This window comes from Amaranthus tricolor, chromosome 6, assembly GCF_026212465.1.
Source record: "Amaranthus tricolor cultivar Red isolate AtriRed21 chromosome 6, ASM2621246v1, whole genome shotgun sequence".
Lineage (NCBI taxonomy): Eukaryota > Viridiplantae > Streptophyta > Magnoliopsida > Caryophyllales > Amaranthaceae > Amaranthus > Amaranthus tricolor.
The window spans coordinates 24,740,382-24,763,274 of record NC_080052.1 but is presented as its reverse complement, the minus strand read 5'-3'; the positions used below and the strand labels follow the sequence as shown (position 1 = coordinate 24,763,274).

General features: G+C 27.5%; 1 protein-coding gene across 29 annotated transcripts; it reads left to right on the top strand.

Annotated features, from left to right (window-relative positions):
- The first annotated feature begins 1,279 nt into the window (after window positions 1–1,279).
- LOC130816111 (uncharacterized) lies at window positions 1,280–20,382 on the top strand. 29 transcript variants are annotated; one of them, XM_057682745.1, is made up of 5 exons: window positions 1,280–1,471; window positions 4,523–4,578; window positions 8,303–8,342; window positions 11,354–11,425; window positions 14,920–17,384. In XM_057682745.1, the coding sequence occupies exon 5, from the start codon at window positions 15,281–15,283 to the stop codon at window positions 16,022–16,024; it is 744 nt and encodes a 247-aa protein (XP_057538728.1). In that variant the 5' UTR covers window positions 1,280–1,471; window positions 4,523–4,578; window positions 8,303–8,342; window positions 11,354–11,425; window positions 14,920–15,280; the 3' UTR covers window positions 16,025–17,384. The 29 variants fall into 29 exon arrangements, 27 of the variants coding, with proteins under 27 accessions (XP_057538728.1, XP_057538709.1, XP_057538708.1 ...); XM_057682726.1 differs by having other exon boundaries at window positions 11,071–11,425; XM_057682725.1 differs by having other exon boundaries at window positions 8,303–8,378; window positions 11,071–11,425.
- Window positions 20,383–22,893: the final 2,511 nt, after the last annotated feature.

The following is a 22,893-nucleotide window of genomic DNA, read 5'->3' as shown; positions in this document are numbered from 1 at the left end:
TCACAAAATCAGAAAATTGAGTAAATCCAACTCCATCCCATAAAACGATAAAATTTGAAAATGATTTAAGAAAATAAAATATAATCAAATTAAAAATAATTTTAGAAAATATTATATAGCTGAGTTTAAGAAAAAATAATTTGTGAAAACAATATATATAATATCACGTAAACCAATTTATTAATTTGATATTTAATAATGACAAACACATAATCAATTTTTAATTTGAGGGAACGAGAACGCCAGTAGGCCGAGGCTTTACCCCTATACCTACTTCATCAAGAGGTCGTCACCCCAAATAATTCAAGACCAGCATAGTAGTTTCAAGGAACCCTAGTGTGCACATCCCTTCTACTTGGATCACAACAAATAGAAGGAAGACCAAACATCGTATCAAGTATCAGAAATAATATATCTGTCGGCAGCTGTACTAACCAAACAGGACAACATGTTCATCACCCTTATACTTGGATCACAACAAATATAAGAGCTTAATTTCCCTCGTATTACACTTTACGTGATTTAATATATTTTAGTAATTAGTCGCGTGCACACAAACATATAATCAAATTTACATTATACATTTTATTTTATTATCATAGGTTTTCCCAAGAAAAATATATCTCAAGAATATTCAATTGCAATATTAATATCATAATATTTTTCTCCCAAATTCAATCGCATTAAAAATCATTATTAAAATAATAATATAACTTTCATCAAAATAATAATATTATAAGTATTTATCTTTCAAATCAAACCATATTTTATTTCGTTATCAAAATAATAATATAAATTTTATAAATTTTATCAAAATATTAATTATAAATTCAAGTTTGACAAAAATAATAGTAGATATAATTTGAGAATATATAAAACATAATATTATACAAAATAATGTCATATAAAATCATGCATTCTATTTAAACACATTAATTATCACTTAGCACATAATATTAATGGGATAGCCCTAATTAGATGGACATTGAGAATTACCTAATCACGCGATCCTAGACAAACGTATGCTCCTAATAATCTTTGTCTACGAATTCGATGTCTACACGATAAAATAATATATCTCAAATTAATACCCCGATCAACCCAATCGAAATAAATAAATTAAAAGACTCTCGATTTATATTTTATAATTTATTTAAAATGACAAATTTTAAAATGTAGTTAAAATTTTAAAGATTAGTAGTAATAGTTTTAAAAGAAAAAGACAAAGTTTAAATAATAAAAGGATTATAAAAAAAGAAATTATATATAAAGGTGCTTTAGAAAACTTAAGAAATTTGGTACTGGTTACCAATACCCACGAAAAGAAACAGGGGAAAGAAGAGAGAGGAGGAGAAAGGGAGAGAGAGAGAGAAAGAGGGAGAAGGAAGAAGGTGCTGGCCGGCGGGGGCTCCGGTGGCCGCCGTCGCACGCCGGGGTATCCTTGTGACCGTCGTATCGCCGGAAAACTAAGGTCAGAAATACTTTTTTTTTTCCATTTTCAAATAAAAGATGGGTGTTTTTTAATTAATAGCATAAATTTTTTTGGGTTTTGAATAAAAAAAATTTCTAACAAATACATGAAATTCATACCTTTAATATCAAAATCTTGCCTTTTCTTGATTAAATTTTAAGCAATTGGAAGATGGAGAAAGTAGTTTGTAGGAGAGAAAGAAAGTGTGAGTAATAATGTGAATGAATTAAGGGCAATTGGTTTAATTTATAGTGAATAAATGAGGTTAATTATAAGATTTAGAGGGAGAAGTAGGAAGTTATTTGTTAATGGGGAGTTATTTATTTATTTTTTTTAAATTTCTGAAATCTGTTTTTATAGATTTATTATTACTATTTTATTTATTTATTTATTTATTTATTTATTTATTTATTTATTTATTTATTATTATTATTATTATTATTATTATTATTATTATTATTATTATTATTATTATTATTTTTAAAAAAAGTGGATGTTACAATTTCACCTTTCGATTATTTTTAAAAAATTCGATCTCATTACTGCGTTTTCTTTTAAAAATCCAATTTTTGGGTTCTTAATTAGTTTAGTACTGAATTTTGCAAGTAATCTAATGAGGTCAACACTTTATAAGAAAACGCAGTATAAAGGTCGGATTTTTAAAAAATAATTGAAAGGTAAGATATTTAATAGACAATGAGTAAAAGGTGAGATTTTTAAACTTAAATTTTCCTATTTTATAAAGAATATATTTAGTGTAGCAAAAGTGAGAATCATAAGCATCAAAAAAATATTAAAATTTGTAGAAAAATATAAAGAGCATAATTATTATAAAAATTAAATAAAGTCTATGAAAAATATATGGGAATTATAAACCATATATAAAATTGTTAAAATGAAGTTAGCAAAAAAGTTTGGGACAATTAGATTTAAAAATATCAATATAGGGATGCACAATGTTAAAATATGTCCAAAATTTCGGGTAAAAATAAAAAAATTCTTTAGGAGCAACAATCTAAACTGTTCAAAATGACAAATGTGAATAACTTTAAGAAACGGAGAAAATAGGTAAATTTATATGACGTGTATGGAAAAGTTGGGCAAATGTGTGGACTAGACGAGTGTGAATGAATATTAAGAAAATAATGTGGATCATGATTAAAGATGACTATTACACATATTTAATGGAGGTGTTTGGCAAATAACTGATAGTTGGTAGTTGATATCTGGTTATAGTGGTTAGCTTGACCAGCTGATTATATTATTGGCTTGACTAGCTAATTTTGAATCCGCTAATATGACGAGTTTGTTCAAAAACAACTTCTTCATAATAATAAGTTGTTTCAACCAACTAATTTACAAAAAAATTAGCATTAGTCAGTTTGACCACAAAAATCCTTTATTTATATTAAAATAATCTAAAATTTCTTAATTAATTATTTTATCAAATACCTTCAACAAAACATATATTTAATTTAAAAAAAAGTGTGATAAATTTGATAATACTTCCTTTCTCTTCTCCCTATATGAATATATGAGTTGAGCATATTTTATCTCTCTCCACTTTGTATTGGTTGGTGAAGAATAATGTATACGGTCAATTCAGGTCAAAAAGACACAATAATGGGTCCCACACATGAAAACTAAAAAGGATTAAAAAGTAGGGGGACCACCCTCATGAATATAGAAGAAGATCTGTCTATCTTTTGTTTTATGTTGGATGTTTCTATGTTGCCTCTTTAACCCTCACCATCACCTTTCCCAATCTCTCCTAACTACTCTTCTTTCTTATAATCAATCAATTAATTTTACTCTTACTAGGATTATGCAGTATATTAATCACTCATTATAGAGCTTACTTGCCCTAGTCAATTTATTCAATAAACTTCATTTTATTTCAATATATAAATTTAATTTAATTTATTTTAGTTTATTTTATTTCAATATATAAATAATATTAAATTATATAAATTAAATACAAGATTCTTTTTTATGTATAACCCTTAAGGCTGTATATATCATTTTACTTTTTTTATTAGAGTTATTTTCATTTTAAAATGTTAATTATGTTTATATTTGAATAATTATAGTTTAGACATGAAGAAAAGTGACGTTATCTTCAATTAGAAAATTGTAACAATAGCAATAATTTAGCAAAATATGACAAAGTTAAATACAAGGAAAAAGAATTATCTCGCGAGGCAAAGTTAAGAGCTTCAAAAAAGGTGTTCGTCAAACTAGATTTTATAGAAAAGAAAATGATATTTATAGGTTGTCCAAGAGAATGACAATTGTGTACACTAAAGTGTATTAAGATTTAAAAATGTAGAAATTCTAGTTTAGGATGGAGATATCAATCTATCATGGGTCAATGAAAGGTGTTTTTTAATGAGTTATTTAGTAGAGAACAAATAAATGATTAAAAGACATACTTCTATTTATTACCCACATGAATGAAAATAGAGAATCATATGATGAATCAAAAATCCTAAGGTTAAGGGGGATTTGAAGAAAATAAAGCTAATGAAAATGATCAAGGCCAGATGATATACCTATTAAGGCTTGAAGATCAATGAAGATTATAATTGTGTTATTGAGCATGACTAGGAGGACATATAAGATGACAAACGAGTTGAATAAAAGTATTCAAGTATTCATATAGAAAAAAATAAATGTAAAAGATTGCTCCAACCACTAAATCAGCGACTTAAAAAATGACATACAATAAGTGCTGCCTAGAGAAAAAAAATTCTTTGAAAAGTTTGATTTATTGCAAAAAAAGTTCGATAACAAATACACATTGAATGAAATGGATCTTATAGTAAATTTTCTAAATTGTAATAGGGCTTACTAAATATAAGATAAGAGTCTAAAAAATTATAAATCATATAGGAATTAATACAAATTTTTCGTTTATATATATATATGCAACATTTTGGCTCTACATGCTTTTATTGGATTATTTTAATTAAATTTGAAATATCTTATAATAAAACCATTTATGATAAAAGTTAGCCTTCGTATGTTTAATAAGTCGTCAATCAAGTGTAGGTAATTCTGTTGAAAAAATTGGATGGGAATGAATGATGATAGATGAGGAAAGAAAGGTCTCTTTCTGCTCTAATGTTTTTTCGGTATGTTAATTTTAATTTTAATTGTGACTTGAGTGCACTAAATAAAATCTATGTATTAGTGAGAGTGTATATTTAATATGTTATTTCAATCATTTATATATTACGAAAGTATTTGATTAATTGTAAATGGTTTAATATATAAATGATTAAAATAACATATTAAATTACGTAAAAAGTCAAATGTAGCAAGTATAATAAAATAGAAAAAAAATTCTTCTTTTGGTATAAGGTGCTTATCAAGCTTTGAGTTCAAATTTTGAACACTGTAAATTAGAAAATTAGGCCCAAGTTAAAGAAATTGTAAATAACATGAAAATAAATAAATTAAAAAGCACCTTGTTTTGTATGAGACCGTCTCATAGTGATTATTTTAATTGATTATTTTAAAATCGTAAGTGTTCGTTTTAAAGTTATAAATAATCACTTTAAGACTATAAAAAGTGGTTATTTTAAAATTATAAGTAATTATTTTAATATTATAAGTGATCATTTTAAGACATAAAGTATATATTGAGCCAATCCAATAGAAATAATCTCATTATGAGAATGTCTAATTAAGAATTAGTGAATTAAAAGTGGTCATAAGAAAACATTAAAAGCAAAATGAAGTGGGATGATAGTAGAAGAGTGTATATGTGGCAATCACAATAAATATTTATTTAGTTAATAATAAGAAAGACTAGTTGAATAATTTTCAAACAAAATAAAATAGGTAAATAAGTCATTTAATTATTTAGACACCAAACAATAGCTATATTATAAACAACTTTTGATCTATGCATTAGGTGCATAGGTCTAGACAATAAAATAAATAATTATTTAAAATTTTATTTGAAGATATTCTCTTATATATTTTATATTTACCTAATTTAGAAGATATCTATTAATAAGTTAAATTAATTACCAACTATATTATCGATTTTAAAATATCAACTTATTGTAAGAATATCATGAATAACACAAAATTCAAACTAGCATATTTACTTTTTGATATGAAGTAGGAATATACAAATTTGATGTGAAGTAAGAATATATTTACTTGCTTGATTTGCGAACAATCATGTAAAACTAATAAAGAAAGAATCAACTTTTATATAATTGTATTTTGTTGTCAATTTAAATAAAAATCATGATTTACTTACAAATTAAAAATGGTAATTCTTGATATCTTTTAATTATACAGTAATTGTGGCCATAACAACGAAGATAATAAGCTTCCATAATCAATCAATGTATTCCAATATCAAAGGAAATATAAAATTTGTAAAAATCAATTAGATAACAGGTTTATATATATGAAGAGTAAACTTTTAGGTTTATTAAGAAAATAAGATATCATGTAATACATCTATTATTTTAAGATAATTTTTCTTAGAAGTTTTGGATATAATTTTTTTTTAAAATCAACTCGTGATATGTAAAATATTTTTAATTTTTTATTAATTATTATCAAAAAGATTTGCTAACGTATGTACCTCAAGCGTTGGTTGATAAGGATAGAAACCAATTTAAATAGCAAAATAGAATATACGTTAAAATTTAAATTATACATGTATTGTTGATTATATTACCTAATATAGTTTAAAATTAAAATTTTATTACTAAATCGAGTATTAAAGTATATTATAGGAGTATTATTTTTATCTTTTGCTTTGTTTCCATACTTTCAGATATATTAATATTATTATTTTTTGTAACGAATGCCTCTGAGACTTTCATTGCTTTTACCTTGTCAAAAATATATAACCTTTTTACTACTATAAATGCCTACAACATACATGAAAACATGTGGATTTTGCACTCAAACATCCCCATAACGTTCAATAATAAGGATATAAATTTATATTAAGTACAGTAAACTAGAATATTATATTTTAAACTTTAATTATATGAATATACATATACTACATTATTACATAATATAGCATAAAATTTAGTTTATAAATAACCATTTTATGCGTTAAAATATATGTCATTTTTATCTTTTAATTTGTTTTTTAATTTACTTTTTCAAAATTTGTTATTCTTGAAAAGTGATAGTTACACTCCAACTAAGAAAATATTCGATTATCACCATCGCTATTATAAATAATTGGAGCTCATGACGACTCCAAAATACTTGAATGACAAGCTATGACTTCATTTGAAAATTCGAAAAATAAAATTTTGAATAAACGTAATATATATTAATGAAATATATACTAATTTTAAAATATTAATGGGTTAAACTGTTAAAAATAATAAATTGACGTACAGACTTTGTGCATGCGAAAACATAACTTTAGTGAATCCCTTACAAAACTAGGAAGTTAGTAAGATACTTCCCGTAACTACATATAGCATTTTAGATTTATCATGTACCAAATTAATTCTTTTTTGATATATTCAAAAGTAAAAACTCTTCTATATAAGTATATAACTAAATTCAAAATCTGCTTGATTCAAAAAAAAAAAAAAAAAAATCAAAATCTGCTTTTGGTCCAAAAAGTATTCAAGTTCATACTTTATGCTTTAAAATATTAATGATACATTAATTAAATTATCACATATTAATATAGTATACACTATAACAACCATGTAAAGTCATTTTAACTACGTTTTTTTTTATGCATTTTACTTTTTTTTATATATTTTAAAGTAAATTTTAAGTCTCAAGTTTTCTAAGTAAACATCATAAAAGTTGCAAAAATGATATATTAAAAAACTAATTTAAAAATCTCTTTCCTAAAACGACATAAAGAGCAAGAATTATTAATAAATAGCATCAAAAAAACATAAAAAGATAACGATGGAACAAAGACCATATTATTTATTTATTTATTTATTTATTTGTTTGTTTGATTAAAGGACTGAGTGAAAATTGAGTAAAACTTATTAGAGAAAATAATCTCCAATAATATTCTAAGGGAGATCATGATCTCCCCTAGAATATTACTACATAATAGATCTCCATAGAATATCATTAAAGATAATTTAATAAGACCAAGTGAGATTTGATTCCTAAATTATATTTAAAAATGATAATATTTACTCCAATTAAAATAAAATTCAGTTATCGAGGGACTATTATTATTTAAAAAGAGGCGTATGATGGTTTACAACTTTAGATTAGAGGGGAGCAAAAAGTAATACTAAAGGAAGGAAAGACTAAAGAATGGAAATCATGGGGATTATATATGTACAAGTGGGGGGACGTGGGGTTTGATCTTCCTTCCCATTCCTCTTAAAGAACTTCCCTTTCTCACTAGTCACTACTTATACCAAACAAACCCTATCACCTTTACCCCTCCTTCCTCTTCTTTCTTTTTCTTTTTCTTTTTCAATCCCTAAAATTACTCCTTTTTATTTCTCTTTATCCTCCTACTTTTAAGTTCTACTATCAATTTTCTTTGCTTCAAATTATTTTCTACATGATTTATATATTATGTTTATATTAATTTCATGTGGTTATTTTTTATATTTAATTATTAATCATGAGTATGCCTGGCTCCCTGTATGCCATACGCAGAGCCCATCGAATTATCAATGGCCTCCATGGATGGCGTATGAGGAGCCAAGCATACCCTTTTATTTAACCTTGTTTATTTTTACTAATTATTATTGTTGTTATTTTTTTTTTTATCATTTGCTTGTTTAATTATTCTTTTTTCCTTTTAGTTATAATTAAGTTAATATTATTTTTTTTTGATTATTACAGTTGAGTTTGTGTGGCTGGATGAAATTGACAAATAAACTGGGTATGTGACTTTGAAGTTATTGGTAATTTGGTACATGTAAGTCACCGTTTTACATTCAGTATTAACAAGACGTTTTTTAATTATGAATTAATTAATTAATTTTAAATAAATGGTAGTAATGGAATTAAATTTTTAATTTTATATTTAAAAAATATATTGTGTTAATTTCGAGAATAGACTTTGAGAAGAAAATAAATATTTAGAGTAGGATAAAGATGATTATAAACTTTAAATAGTTTTACAAGTTAAATTATATTAAATTTTAATTATCATATAAATTTTAGGGAGAAAATGAATTATTAGAGTAGGACGAGATGAATATAAATATAAACTTTAAAAGTATAGTTTTTTAATTTAACTAATTTAAATTATTATATTAAGTTTTCATCATCTATTTTACATTTATAACCCGAATTAAACCTACTATTAATTTGAAATTATAATCATCAGCACCTGCTGTATATAAATTATTTATGCAAACTCCGACAAAATGTAAATGATCAACAAGTAGCACGTCAAGCTAAAAAGGCAAAAATGTGTTATAGATTGTGCATTGGTGTTTTAAAAATTAAATTATGAATTTCTCGTATGATTCTTTAATTTTATAATTAAATAGTTTTTATTTTCAAAAATAAAGCTGCGCAATCTGGAAACCTTGATTGTGTATTTGTATTTTAGACCCTTAATTTTTAAGGTAAAAATTTAAATATGCAATTAGGATACATGGTTGTACATTTTTCTTGTATTAATTACCAACTTCTTTAGTTTATTGGCTTATATGATTTTTTAATGCACGTATTTAATAATATGTACTAAATTTCTCAAAAAATAATTTTTAAAATAATGTTTATAATAATCTAAGTCGCATTTAGATCAGTATTAACAAATAACATCTATATTGCTATTCCTAATTACATACATGTATTTGATTCTCCAAAAGTCTTGCCACATTATATTATAGCAAATCCTATACCTTTTAAATTAAGTAAATATCTCTTAATTTTCCATATTTTCGATATTTAATATTGATATATTTTATTATTATATATTTACGTATATTTAATACTAGATATAAAAAAATTTCTATATTTAAATTAGAATTAGATAGACGTTTATGTAGGCATTAAAAATAAGATAAGTAGATATTAATTTTGAATGGGCTGGACTTTAGACACATCTCTCAAAGAGACAGTCTCTCAAAAGACTAGCTGCTCCTCTTATAATCAATAATTAATTTTAGCGGACTTGTGTGCAGTTAACTCTACTCTTGTTTCCCAGGACACATATTTATAACTTAGTAATGCCTCTCATTAGAGAATGAAAACCAGAAATTCTCACAGTTTTACAAAGAATATACTCTTTTTGTTTTCATTAATCACCTCAAATAGAATCTTTAAATTCCTCGGATATATTAAATTTTAATTATAAATTCTTATCAATCTATCTTTATCAAAAAATTATTCTTGTGAGAACATGGTCATACCCAAACACACACACACATATATATATATATATATATATATATATATATATATATATATATATATATATGAAGAAATTTCAGTGAAAACCATTTTTATATGAGAATCGTGAGAACCAATATATCTGACAAAAAAGTGTTACTTTTCCATTACAAATGTTTTACTTTTAGGCAAAAAAAGTGTTACTTTTTTCTTAAAAAAAGATGATACTTTTATTTTTGAAATTTTTTTTGACAATAACACTTTTTTGCTAAAAAGTAACAACTTTTTTTTTAAAAAAAGGTAATTATTTTTTGCCCAAAAGTAACACGTTTTCTGTAAAAAGTAACAGTTTTTTATCATGTAGATTGATTTTCATGGTTCTCATATAAGTTTGGTTTTCATCGGAACTTGACCATATATATATATATATATATATATAAGGATCAATGATTATTGAAAAATGAACGATGAAGAATGAACAAGGATCAATGATCAATGAAAACTGAACGATGAAGAATGAACAAGGATCTATATATATATATATATATATATATATATAGGGGAGAAATCCATTGAAAAAAGGTTGAAAGTGAGAAGGGTAAGAAGGACTCTACACCCTTGATTTCACTAACATGAAAAAAAATCTATGGTCACGATTGAGCCAAAAATTCATAATTATAAAAATAACTATGTTATACAGAAAAGTAACTATGAAATAATTTTTAAAATGTTCTTAATTTATATCATAATATTTTTTTTTGTATATATAGTAACCAAACAAAATCAAACAATCTTCTTATTTGATCTTTTACATATATATATATATATATATATATATATATATATATATATATATATATATATATATATTAAATATGAATTTTAATTAATAATTATTAAAAACCTACAATTTAATTGAAGTTATTTAATTTTTAAATTTGCGTTATGATGCTAAAAAGTAAATGACGAGAAGAAAAGGAAAAAAAGGAATATGAGTTCATTTTTATTATTTTATATAAATCAAAGGTCAAATCTTATCCGAGAATATTTAATATTAGACAAAATGATTAATAATATATTTGAAAGAGTAAATTATGATACAAAATAAAAGCTACTACATTTAATATAATATACGTTGACTCATAATTTAATGATATATTAGCTTATATAATTATGTTTATAAATTAAAAGTTTAAAATATATTTTTGTGTACTAAATAAAATTTATTTTATCCTTATTGACGAATATATATCTCAACTCTCAAGGGCATCCATAAGCAAGGTCCTTAGTATTGTTATTAGTTATCCCATCTATATCAACTTCAAGCAGAGATTAAAGATACTAAAGAGAAGGATTTTTGCTGCACTGAGCTGCAAAACTTGCTTTAATTAAGGTGACCACACATATTTTCTCGACTTAGTTGTCAAACTATCCGAATATTGTAAGCTTGATAATTGTATATGGTACTCTTAAGACTCTATAATATATTTTGGAGTTTTAATTATCAGTTTACGCTTTTGGTTGAATTAGTTTTGAACATGGTATCAGAAGTCAGCATGATAAGAGATCTTTGAACCTCAACCATGCACCCCTCATTTAAGGTGGAATATTAAGCGTCAGGTATGAGAAGGGTTTTGTGCAGCATCCATACTTCTTTATGTACTCAGTTTAAGTTTTTGGTTGAGCTGATTATTTGACCAGTACTTCCATTTAACAAAAACTCCCTTTGTTTTCATATGATTTTCTCAAAACGAATTTACGAACTTGTGTTAAACTTTAACCATAACTTATCTATCTATATAAAAAACATATTCATGTTTGTAATCAACTAACTAATTAGGTGTACGATTTAATGAACCAAAGTTTTCTCAAACATTAAGTAATTTGAATTCTGACTGTAAAGCTAAAATCTCAATTTAATGTAATATTTGCACTTTTTACACTATTTATCGGTTAAGTACTTTATTTCAAGTGTACGTTCTCCAATCTGTTAGAAATTATATTTTTAAGTGGAATTTTTTGTTAGACTCATCTCAAAGTATAATTTTAAAATATCACTTTTTATAATTTTAACATATACATAATTAAAAATATTAATAATTTCAATATGATATTAGATTGCATTGAAAACCCTAATATTACATTTAAATAGTAAAGGAGAAAATACATAATAGGAGTATAAGAATTATTTAGATATATGTTAAATTAGGTTGGAGTTATTATGAATGTCAATAATCATCAAGGAAAACAAGAGGTGTACGTACTTTATAAGTCAAAGAGTATATACTATCCTAAAATCATATGACAATGAGAAGAAAGACTTTAATAACTTATAAAGTACATATATTATATTTAATTTGTAGATGTGGAATAAATCATCTCAACAAAGTATAAGATAAAAACTAATAAAAATACATATAAAAATGTTGATGCTGGGGAAGGGCAAGAGACAACATAGAAGTTACAAGACTTTACAACTAATGCAGAGCACGCTTTGTCTGTCATGAGCTTAGGGAATCTAATTCTTCTTCTATACAGCGCTTCTGTGTATCCACTTCCTTTTTCTTTATACTTCACTAACTGGGCAATTATAAAAATGACTATAGACATTGCTATTAATTATAATGACATTATTTTAAGAAAAATATTAATTTTAATAGCAATTTCAAAAATACGGAAGAATATTGACGTAAAAGAGAAAGTACATTGTCTTTTGTCAAAGCTTATTCTACCTCTCATTTGGTATTTGGTAGGAGGATGAATAGCCTAAAAGAGAAAGTCCATTGTTTTACAGAACTAATTATGAACTGCAGATGTTTGTAATCACCAATTTACCAGTCAAATTTGGTTTAGTCTAATTTTGTTCGACCAATCTTGCTTCTTAGTTTAATAATTTAATTTTTTCATTTAAAAATGTCTTTCCCGCCAAGTTGTATTTATAATATTAATCATATCTTACTCCTATATCTGCTCAATAGATTCAAATGTTACTACAAATAAATTTAATTCACCATATTTAAAATTTCCAGCGTGCTACAATACAATTAAAAATAATAATATTAAAGATTAATCCTGTTTAACTGTTTTTTTTAGATTTTTTTAAGCCAATAATCTTTGTTATGCACATAAAAAGTGGCTTCTTAAAAGGTGTTCTCCTTTCTCATGCTGATACAAATAAATTCATAATAATTTTTTTTTGTTGTACAATTTTATATTGTTTTGTTATGAATTAATAAAAATTTTCCATTATCCAAAAAATTAAAATATTAAAGATCAACCTCTTTAATTATTTATATGAATTTAGAGTACTTTTTGATCTTAAAATCAAATTGCAATGCTTTCATATTTACTTTTTATTTTTTAAAAATGTTTCTACATTTATTTCACCTTATATATAAATATTTATACATTTAGTTATCAATCGGATTTTATCACGATTTAACATGTACCACCTTATCCGGAAGCAACCTGGGTTCAAGTTATTTTAATCTCTGTCTTTTTTCGGTACTCTATTCTGTAACAAATAAAATATAAAATTTTAAAAAATATTCATTTTTTAAAATGTTTTTTTAGTGATTTTACAAGCTCTACACCTTTGAAATGTCTTCTTTAATCTTCAAAAAAAAAAAAAAAAAAAGTGTTGTTAAAATTCTCTACCAAAGCATTCATTGCTACAACCAAACATGATTGGAAGTGAAGAGAGTACTAATTAAATAGTATGTTGATCACCAAGAATTGTTCCTCATGTACTAATATTCATTCATAACAAAACAAATGAACAAAACAAAATTTTCCTACTCCATTTTTTAGTCAAGCATGGCATCACATACATCCAATAGTCAATACACCTTTTTTAGACAAGCTCAAATTAATTGCACCACACTTTTATTTGAATTTTAAATTTTTTTTAAAAAAAATCTCATTTTAGATGGTTTTCTTTTAAAAGTTTCACCTGTTTTTTTAATTTTCAAAAGCATATCAGAAGTTATTATATGATCAAATATGCTCAAAGGGATGTCTAATTCTTGAATTTAATTGAAAGTGTGGCACAAATGAAAAATTAATATGTTTTCCAACAACGAAGTGCTTTAAAAATAATGTCATTCATACACTCTCTTTAGTGGTAATGCATGGAACAAATGATTAAATTAGACTGAGAGTTATAAAATTTGGTTCAACCTATTTAAAATATATTAAAATAATAAATATTTTTAATCATATACAATCACTAAAAAATACTTCATACATACCAAATATAAAAAAGAATTTTACTCAAAATAATTATTTGAACTGAACTACAATAATTCTTGACAAGCATAGATTTCGCAATAGTTGAAACGCGAATTCTTGTATGAGACAATCTCATCGTGAGATATGTGTCATACTTGGGTAAAATAGCCTAATAATAAAACTTGCAGTTTATAGACTTCTTATTTTAAGATCGTCTTACCGTGAGACGATCTCACAAGGCTGTAGTTGAAATGCTAAACTCCCAAAGCACTTTTTCTTTCTTCTTTTTTAAAAACACATATTTTGGGTTGGTTACTCTTTGCTTGGAGGAGGGAGCAAGCACACTTACAATATTTGGGCTTAGCTTTTATTTAGATTAGCTTTACATATTTAATGGGCTATTTGCGCATTACCTTTTTGCAAAAATTTGAAAAAAATAAATTTTTTTAATAATTTTAGTAAAAAAAAAGCTTTGACCAAATTTTATAACCAAAATAAGCGACTTTGGCTCCAAGCTAGGCTTGGTACATAATCGATGTTACTAACATCGAGTATAAAAAAATGGTCAAAAATTTAGTCAAGGTCAAAGTTGTTGTTACTAACAGCGACTTTTTGCTGCCCTAAATATCAGGAGTCTTCTTCCTCCTTCCTCATTTCACGTAACTTCGTTTTAGCACCCTAACTCACGAAAATCCCCCTCTTCTTTCCACCATTAAAATCAACTTCAATCCTTCAATTAATCTCATCAAATTTCAAATTCTTACTACTAATTAGTTCTGTCATCTTCCTACATTCACTTCAGGTATTAATTTTTTTGTTTTTTTTTTTTCTTTTTTCGAAAATTTAGTTTTTATATTTCTTCATCAACTTTCACATAAATGCAGGTTCATAAACTTGCAAATTACTACTTCTTGGTGATCTACAGCTTATTAAGGTACCTTTTTATTATAGATTTTTTAGTTCTTGTTATTTTTAAAAAATATGTCATTTATAGTGGTCATTTACACTTAAACTCTATAAATATGTGAATATGTCAAATGTAGTTGTTATTTGCCATGATCTTCATAATGAGGTTGTTTGTTCATCAATTTAATGTAGAAAATTTTTAAATTTAGTGTAGAGAATGTTTGAATGCAAATCGTAAATTTGTAAATTATATATATTTATGCAATCAATAATCAATGTTCCTTGTTTTTAAATGTTGTTATGAATGTTGTGAACTCTAGTTGTGAGGGTTGTTGAACAATGTACTTACTTTCTTATGAACTTGATGGTGATGTTGATTTTGTACGTATTGTTGTAGAAATAGCTTCATTTCGTGTGACTATTGTATGTTTTTGGAATGGTTCAATTCGATCAAGTAGTAGCAATGTTAAGTATGTTGGGGGAAGACGTAAACTGTTTGCATGCAACCCAAACATTGATTTGAATGAATTTAAACATCTTATATGCTTTAAGATTGGCATTAACACTACAAGAAGTACTGTTAATGTAAGTTTTAAATACAATCTGAGTGGAGAATTGTTAGCTCTTCCGGTTGAGGATGAGGAGGCTATAGATGCAATGTGGGAGTATTCAAAGTTTACCTCTATTCTTTCTTTAGAGTTATATGTAGAAGAGGTACCCCTAGAGAATCAAGATGTCAATGTTATAGAAACAAATGCAGTCCTGAATGTAACTTCTTCTGCTTCTTCTTCTACGCCTTTCTCTACCCAAGAAACCCAAAATCCCATTATGCCATCTTCCTCTTCTCCTTCTAATGAACCCAATCAACTTGAACTTGAAGTCTCAAATGATGATACGATTAACTTAGAAGATACAAATGAGCCTTGGGATGATGTTAATAGTCAGAGTAATGAATTCGTTGAAGCTTCTTCTGAGGACGATGTGGGTGTTTATGAGGAGGCTCTAGCTAATGACATGACCTTAGGCAACATTCCAACAATCGTTGCTCCTACACCTTATGCACTAGTTCCCCCTTTAGAATAACATGTTGAGGACAACTCTTGGAGGTCTTGGGCATGTGATACAACCTACACCGATGAAGGAGTGTAACGACCCGGTTTAAGTGACTCGGAAATTCATATGAAAATACGAATTCTGGTTCACTCTTCGGACTCTAGAGAAAAGTCTCCTCTAGGATCGTCAACGTTCCGTCGATAAAGAAATATAATTAAAACATAAAACAGTGCCAACGCGAAAGAAACAAGTCAGCGAAAGTTTTTACGTACAACTCGAGAGCCTAATGGCCTCTAGATTAACTAAAGAAAATAGACGAAAGCGAAAAGAAACCAACACAATCTCTTGTTACATAATTCGGAGTTATATCTACTCATAATCTTATTACAAAAAGGAAACATAGTCTTGATGATTACGGGTTCTAAGTCGAGCCCTCACTCCAGTCCCCACCTGAAATCAACCTACTAGTCGTCGTGTGACAACACGTAGCAGGTTCCAAATAACAATCTAATACACGTCAGAGACTTCATACAAATGTCAAACAGGTTGAATACAAGCAATGTGTTTATCCTAGCATGCATAGGCTCTAATACATTCATTATTAGATAATTCCAACTTGTAACGTAGCCCGTCCTGTTCGGGTCGTTGAATTATAAATCAAAATCCTTTTTGGAGGAATACACTTGGGAGAGCTAATCCAAAGGCAACCACCGACCTAAGACGTTGCTCGTCCTGTGCGGGTCGTCAGAGGTAAAGTATGCATACCCCCATGGTGACCGTAATGATCCAAAACTGCCATGGGAACAATAATTGTAATAATCTAAACCAAAACGTTAACCCCTTTGGGTAACAAACACATAAATCCTCAACTTCCAAGTAATTTCTTTCAGATTATTTGAGATGTCTAATCCTTATGTGATTTACAATGCCTCGATTAGAAATGAAACAACACTACTTGCACAACCATATAAACAGTATGGTCTAAGCGTGTACCTTAAAGTGCTGCAAACAAAACGAAGTTCAATCACGATAGGAATTTCACCCTCTTATGAATCGAGGTCCTAGACACCATACACACACAAAAAATCACGTATTAGAACGTGTTTACACATCTAATCCACTCCATACTATTAAGACACTATTAGGACTTAATAATTTTAAATAGTTTCACCCAAATCTTGCTAGTTCCAAAAATTCGAATTTAACCAGAAACTTAAATGGTCAATTCGGAAAGTTTGGAAAATTCAAATGGAAAATCCGACTTCGCCACTGCGTCCGGAACGCGTCAATTACCTTGGGTACTAAATTTCATAATTTCTAACATCCAATTACTATTTGTAATTATTTTAAGCGTTTAACGAGTTTTTAACGCATCGAGTACATAAAAACAACAACGGAACACGACTAACGTTTCCGGATCGCCGCCAATACCGAGGCAGAAGCTGCTGTCCGAAACTCCTATTATATTATTATTTATTTGTTTTGTATATATATATATATATATATATATATATATATATATATATATATATATATATATATATATATATATATATATATATATACATTATTCAAATTATTAACTCTTTTAATCTTATGACCAAAATAAATCTAACAAGACCAATTTCACAACTACTAAGATAAAACAAACAAGACAAATTTTTCTATCACACAACCACTTGATATTTCCATACATATATTAATACACAAAACCACATCAACAAAGCATAAAAGCCATCAAATAAAAAGAAACATGCCATCCACAAAATCCTTCAAGAAACTTAAAATTTCATAAATTATGATAATTAAATTAAATACTTAATTCTCTTAAAAAATTAAAATTTGTAGAGAATCATAAAACCAAATAACCCTTTTAAATCAAGACATATATATAAACACAATCCTTCAAGCAAATAAAATTTTGCTAAAGGATTTATAAATTCTTGGATGACTACATTACTTGATCCATACCATTTAAATTTATTCTAACAAATTGTAATTTAGTTAGAGAAATGTAGACCATAAAAGAAATTTATTTAAATATCAATATAAACTTAATTCTTAATTCTTATAACAAATTTAAACTTTGTTAAAGAATATAGATCAAAAAGTTTTCTTTTTTTTTTTAAAGAAACATAACTTAATCCTTTTAACAAATTAAATTTTATTAAAGGATTATTAGAGAAATTACATATAAAAAAAAAATACCGAATCCTCCTAAAAGTCATAGGATATCATGATACATAAAATATAATTCATCTTAGAAATCTTGTATATAAAATCTATAATTAACAAATCAACTAAACTTACCCCTTTGATCAAAAGATTGGATGGAACAACAATTTTTTTTTTCTGAGATGCCGAAACAAGAGAGCGAAGGGGAAAAATTTTCTGAATTTTTATGTTCACTTGGAAGATTAGAAAGGTGAAGAATTCAAATGATGCTTATGGGATTAATAGGCAATTAAGAAATAAATTTAATGTGCCATAATGCACATTTATGAGAGGAGTTACAAGACTCCTCCCCTACTCCTTCCAACCGGCCACCCCTTCCCTTCCCTTAATTTTTATTTTTTTTAATTATTATTATTATTATTATTTTATTTATTTATTTATTTATTTCTTTTTTTTGAAAAAGAAACACTACGCGATAACAACGTACGCGATAAAACACGTTACCGATAATTACAATTGTCCATGTAAATAATATAATTTAATAATACTTATTTATTTAATTTGTTTTATTTTATTACATTTTTTTTAACCTGATAAAATACGGGGTGTTACAAGGAGAGTTTCAAAAGGGTATGATGTTTGATAATAAGGATGCCTTGTTGGACGCTGTTAGATTGTATCATATTCGTAGGAACGTTGAGTACCGAACTGAGACTTCAAATCAAACCGTGCTTACCTTGAAGTGTAAGAGGGGGTGTGCTTGGAGGCTAAGGGCAAGGAAGATCTCCTATTCATCTACATGGGAAATTGTTACATATAAAGGGAAGCATGGGGGTTGTGTATTAAGTACTGAAAATGTGTTAGCTGGACACATTCATTTGACATCTTCCGTTATTAATAATGTTATTAGAAATTGTTTTGCTGAAGACGCATCAATTAAGGTCTCTTTGGTGCGACAAATGGTGAAGGATCAATTTGGTGTCGAAGTGACATATAAGCGGGTATAGTGTGCTAAACAGCAAGCCCTTCTCTCCATCTATGGGACATGGGAAGACTCTTATCTTCTCCTTCCACGCTTCTAGAAAGCAATGCAAGTTTCTAACCCCAGGACTGTAGTTAAGTGGTTCTTTAAGGAAGATAATGATATTGGTGTGTACGTCCGTGCTAGTATTAGAACCTTCTAGCATGTGTTCTTGCTTTTAAACCTAGTATTGAGGGGTTTATGTGTTGGTAGAGAAAGAATCCATAGCTGTGTGGTCTTGGTTTATGGCGTGTATTCGTAAGCATGTGATGCATAGACCAGGTTTATGTGTTATTTCTGATAGACATGCGGGCATTCTAGCAACCATGGAGGAGCCGGAATGGCAACCTCCAAATGCCCATCATAGGTTTTGCTTGCGGCATTTGTTAAGTAACTTCAACCGTCAAATGGGTAATGTGAAGCTGATGAAGATGTATGGTAGGACTGCAGAGCAAAGACAACCACATAAGGTCATCGAGGGATGGAAGGCTATTGGTTTTGCCAAACGAGAAGCTCTTTTTTGGATTGATCAAGTTGGTGATATGTGTAAGTGGTCAATATGTCATGATGGAGGTTATAGGTATGGTGTTACTAATACCAACTTAGCCGAAGTATTCAATAACATGATGAAGGGTGTATGTTTCTTACCTATAACTCCTGCTACACTACCCCGAGCTATGTTAATACATATGAATCCATATTCATGCCGTTGATTGATAAGAGGTCATGGTCTTAATACACCGGTGTTGAGGTGATACACGATCCAGATCACATTCGTGGACTAGGAAGACCTAAGTCAAGGAGGATCACCAACGAGATAGACGAAGGGTCAAAGAGATGCAATGCTTGTCGACGGTGTGGTAGTGAAGGTCACACCTAAGTTATTATTGAATTACAGTAGAGATGGATCACATGAGCAGTGTACTATGGGATGTCCAGGTTAGTTAACTTAATTTTTTAAATGTATATGCCTTAATACTTTAACTTTATTCTAATATAATCTTTGCGTTTAGGTGTCCGACATAAAGACTATATACACCAGGCATCCCAACTCTGCTGCGTGGCAGATTGACGCACGGATCATTCCCTTCATTCAGCGAGCAATATACTGTTTTTATATATTAAACATTAGTAACGTTTTGTATATATTAAATATTTGTAACATGTGGACTGTTGTGTATATTTTGTAATATATGTAGATGTGTGTATGTTTATCGTATTATCACATTTTTATTATGAATGAAATGATGTTAATTACTCAGAGTTTTTGGCGATGAATCATTCCGCTAAGAATTAAGTATGAATTTAATCAAAATTAAACAGACAATCATATTCAAATAGGGAAAATGCTCTCGAAGAGTCAACACAATTTCATTCATGTTCAACGAATTCATAACAAATTACATAGTTCATTCGTTTTATTTGTCTCTTCTTTCCTATGTGCCATATCATCTATTTGTCTCTTGAGATTAAATACCTCATCTTTAAGCTTTTGTTTTTCGTTTTCAAACCGTATTATTAAGACTTTCTGCCATTTGTTACCCTCCGGAGCAACCCATCTAAAGTATGTGCAACCTAATCCTTCAACCAAGTAGTAAGGACAAGCAACAAAATCACGGCCAGGATCGATGTCGCTCCAATCTGTATTAATCTCAACTTCATAACTACAATCACAAAGCTCTTCAATAGAATGATGGAGTTTGGATACAATGAAGTAGGAAAATGATGGAGTTATTTATAGAACATAAATAACAATGGCTATTTTCAACTTCATGACGGCTATTTTTCAATTTTACAACAGCTAATTTAAAATCATGCAACAAAGTCAATAAAAGTCGAACATTTGTTCGCTGTTAGTAACAACGACTTCACACTTGACTAAATTTTTGACCATTTCCTTTAATTTGTTGTTAGTAACAGCGAGTATACACCAAGTCTAGCTTTGGAGCTAATGACGCTTATTTTGGGAAATAAGTTTGAACGAAGCTTTTTTTTTTTTACTAAAGTTATTAAAAAGACTTATTTTTTTCAAATTTTCCCTTTTTGCTAAGTAAAATGTTGGGCAACAAGTATTAATCGTCTTATTATGAGACGAATTCTTATAATTAACCAATTTTTCTAATTATTTTTTTTAAAGTTGCAGATGATCTAACAGTAAATAGTTAATACTATTATTTTGGTGATGAATTAAGGCTATTTACTAGATTTTATAATGTAATACTTATGCTAGTAAACACTGAAGACTCTAGAAAGATATCATCATCATCATATTCAGTGTATCCCGCTTATAGAGACTATGAGCAGGGTTTGAAGAGGAAAGAAAAACAGCAACCTATACCCATAAAAGAGAATGTAGCCAAAGAGTCCACCGACTCTGAAAAGATATGTACCTTCTTAATAATTACTAGATTTAAGGCTCAAAGATCATTCAAACTACTCGGGATCGAATTGATTTCGTTTTAGGTATGAGCAAGGGTCGAACACCTACTCGGATCTTGTTTGACCCTGCTCTATTTATGTATATATGTTTTCTAGAGTCGGGACTGCAAGGCTTTTTTTGGTAAATATATATGCTAGCTTATTTAATTGTGTCCAATCAGTTTGAAGCAAAAATAGTATTTTTTGAGATACTTCTACAACATTTTGGTGATGAAGATACACTTATCGAATAAAATAACGCTTTTTATAGTAAAGAGTAATACTTAAATTATAAAAATTATCAGCGTATACGTTTCGCTGTTGGTGCTTCGGGGCTTTGAAAAAATGAAAAGTAAACATTAGCAAATGAAAACTAGACCTTTTATTAGAAAAAGAGACTTCGATAAAAAAAAAATAATAATTTGTACAAGATTGTAATATTTCTAACAAAAAATTACCGTGAATTATATAATCTTTTAACTTATTTCTTATAATAATAATAATATTTGACTAACCATTATATCATATCATCATATGATACTACTACGATTTAATAAAAAGCTTGAAAAATGACACGTGTTATATTCTAAGATAAATTGACAAGTGTAATAATATTAGTGGACTTTTTTTTTGACAGAATATTAGTGGACTTAATTTGCTTACATGTATTATTACTTAATTTTTTTCTCTTGAAACCTAAATTTAAAGATTCAAGAATATATAGTTGAATTTACTCTAAATGACGGGAATCCGCGTAAAATAATTAATTACTTTTATAAATTTTACAAATAATAATATATATTCTTTTAAAACTATAATTTAAAGTTATATTCTTATCAAAATCACGGGGTAACACAAATATATTGAAGTAAATAAATAGATAAATTATAAAATTATTATGTACTAAGGATGCGAGGACTGACGTCTAACTTCTAAGAAGGGGAGATTCGATTTGAAGAGAGGATCGCAACGTCAAGGAGCGAGAAAGAAGAAAAATCGATTGAATGAGAAGAAGGATGATGGAGAAGTGCGAGAGAAAGACAGTGAAAGGAAAACAAAAACCCTTCATCTAATAATGCAAAGAGTGTGCATGAAGACAGAAGTTTTCTCTCAAAACTATTTTTTAATGAAAATCATGGGTAGCACGCAGTACCAAAGGTTATATATTAGTGTAACATCCTCAAAATAGGTCGAACTTTTGAAAACACCTTTAATGAAAAACATGAACCAAAACCTACTCATGGGAGTGTTATCGCCACATCTATTTCTAATAAAATAAATGTAA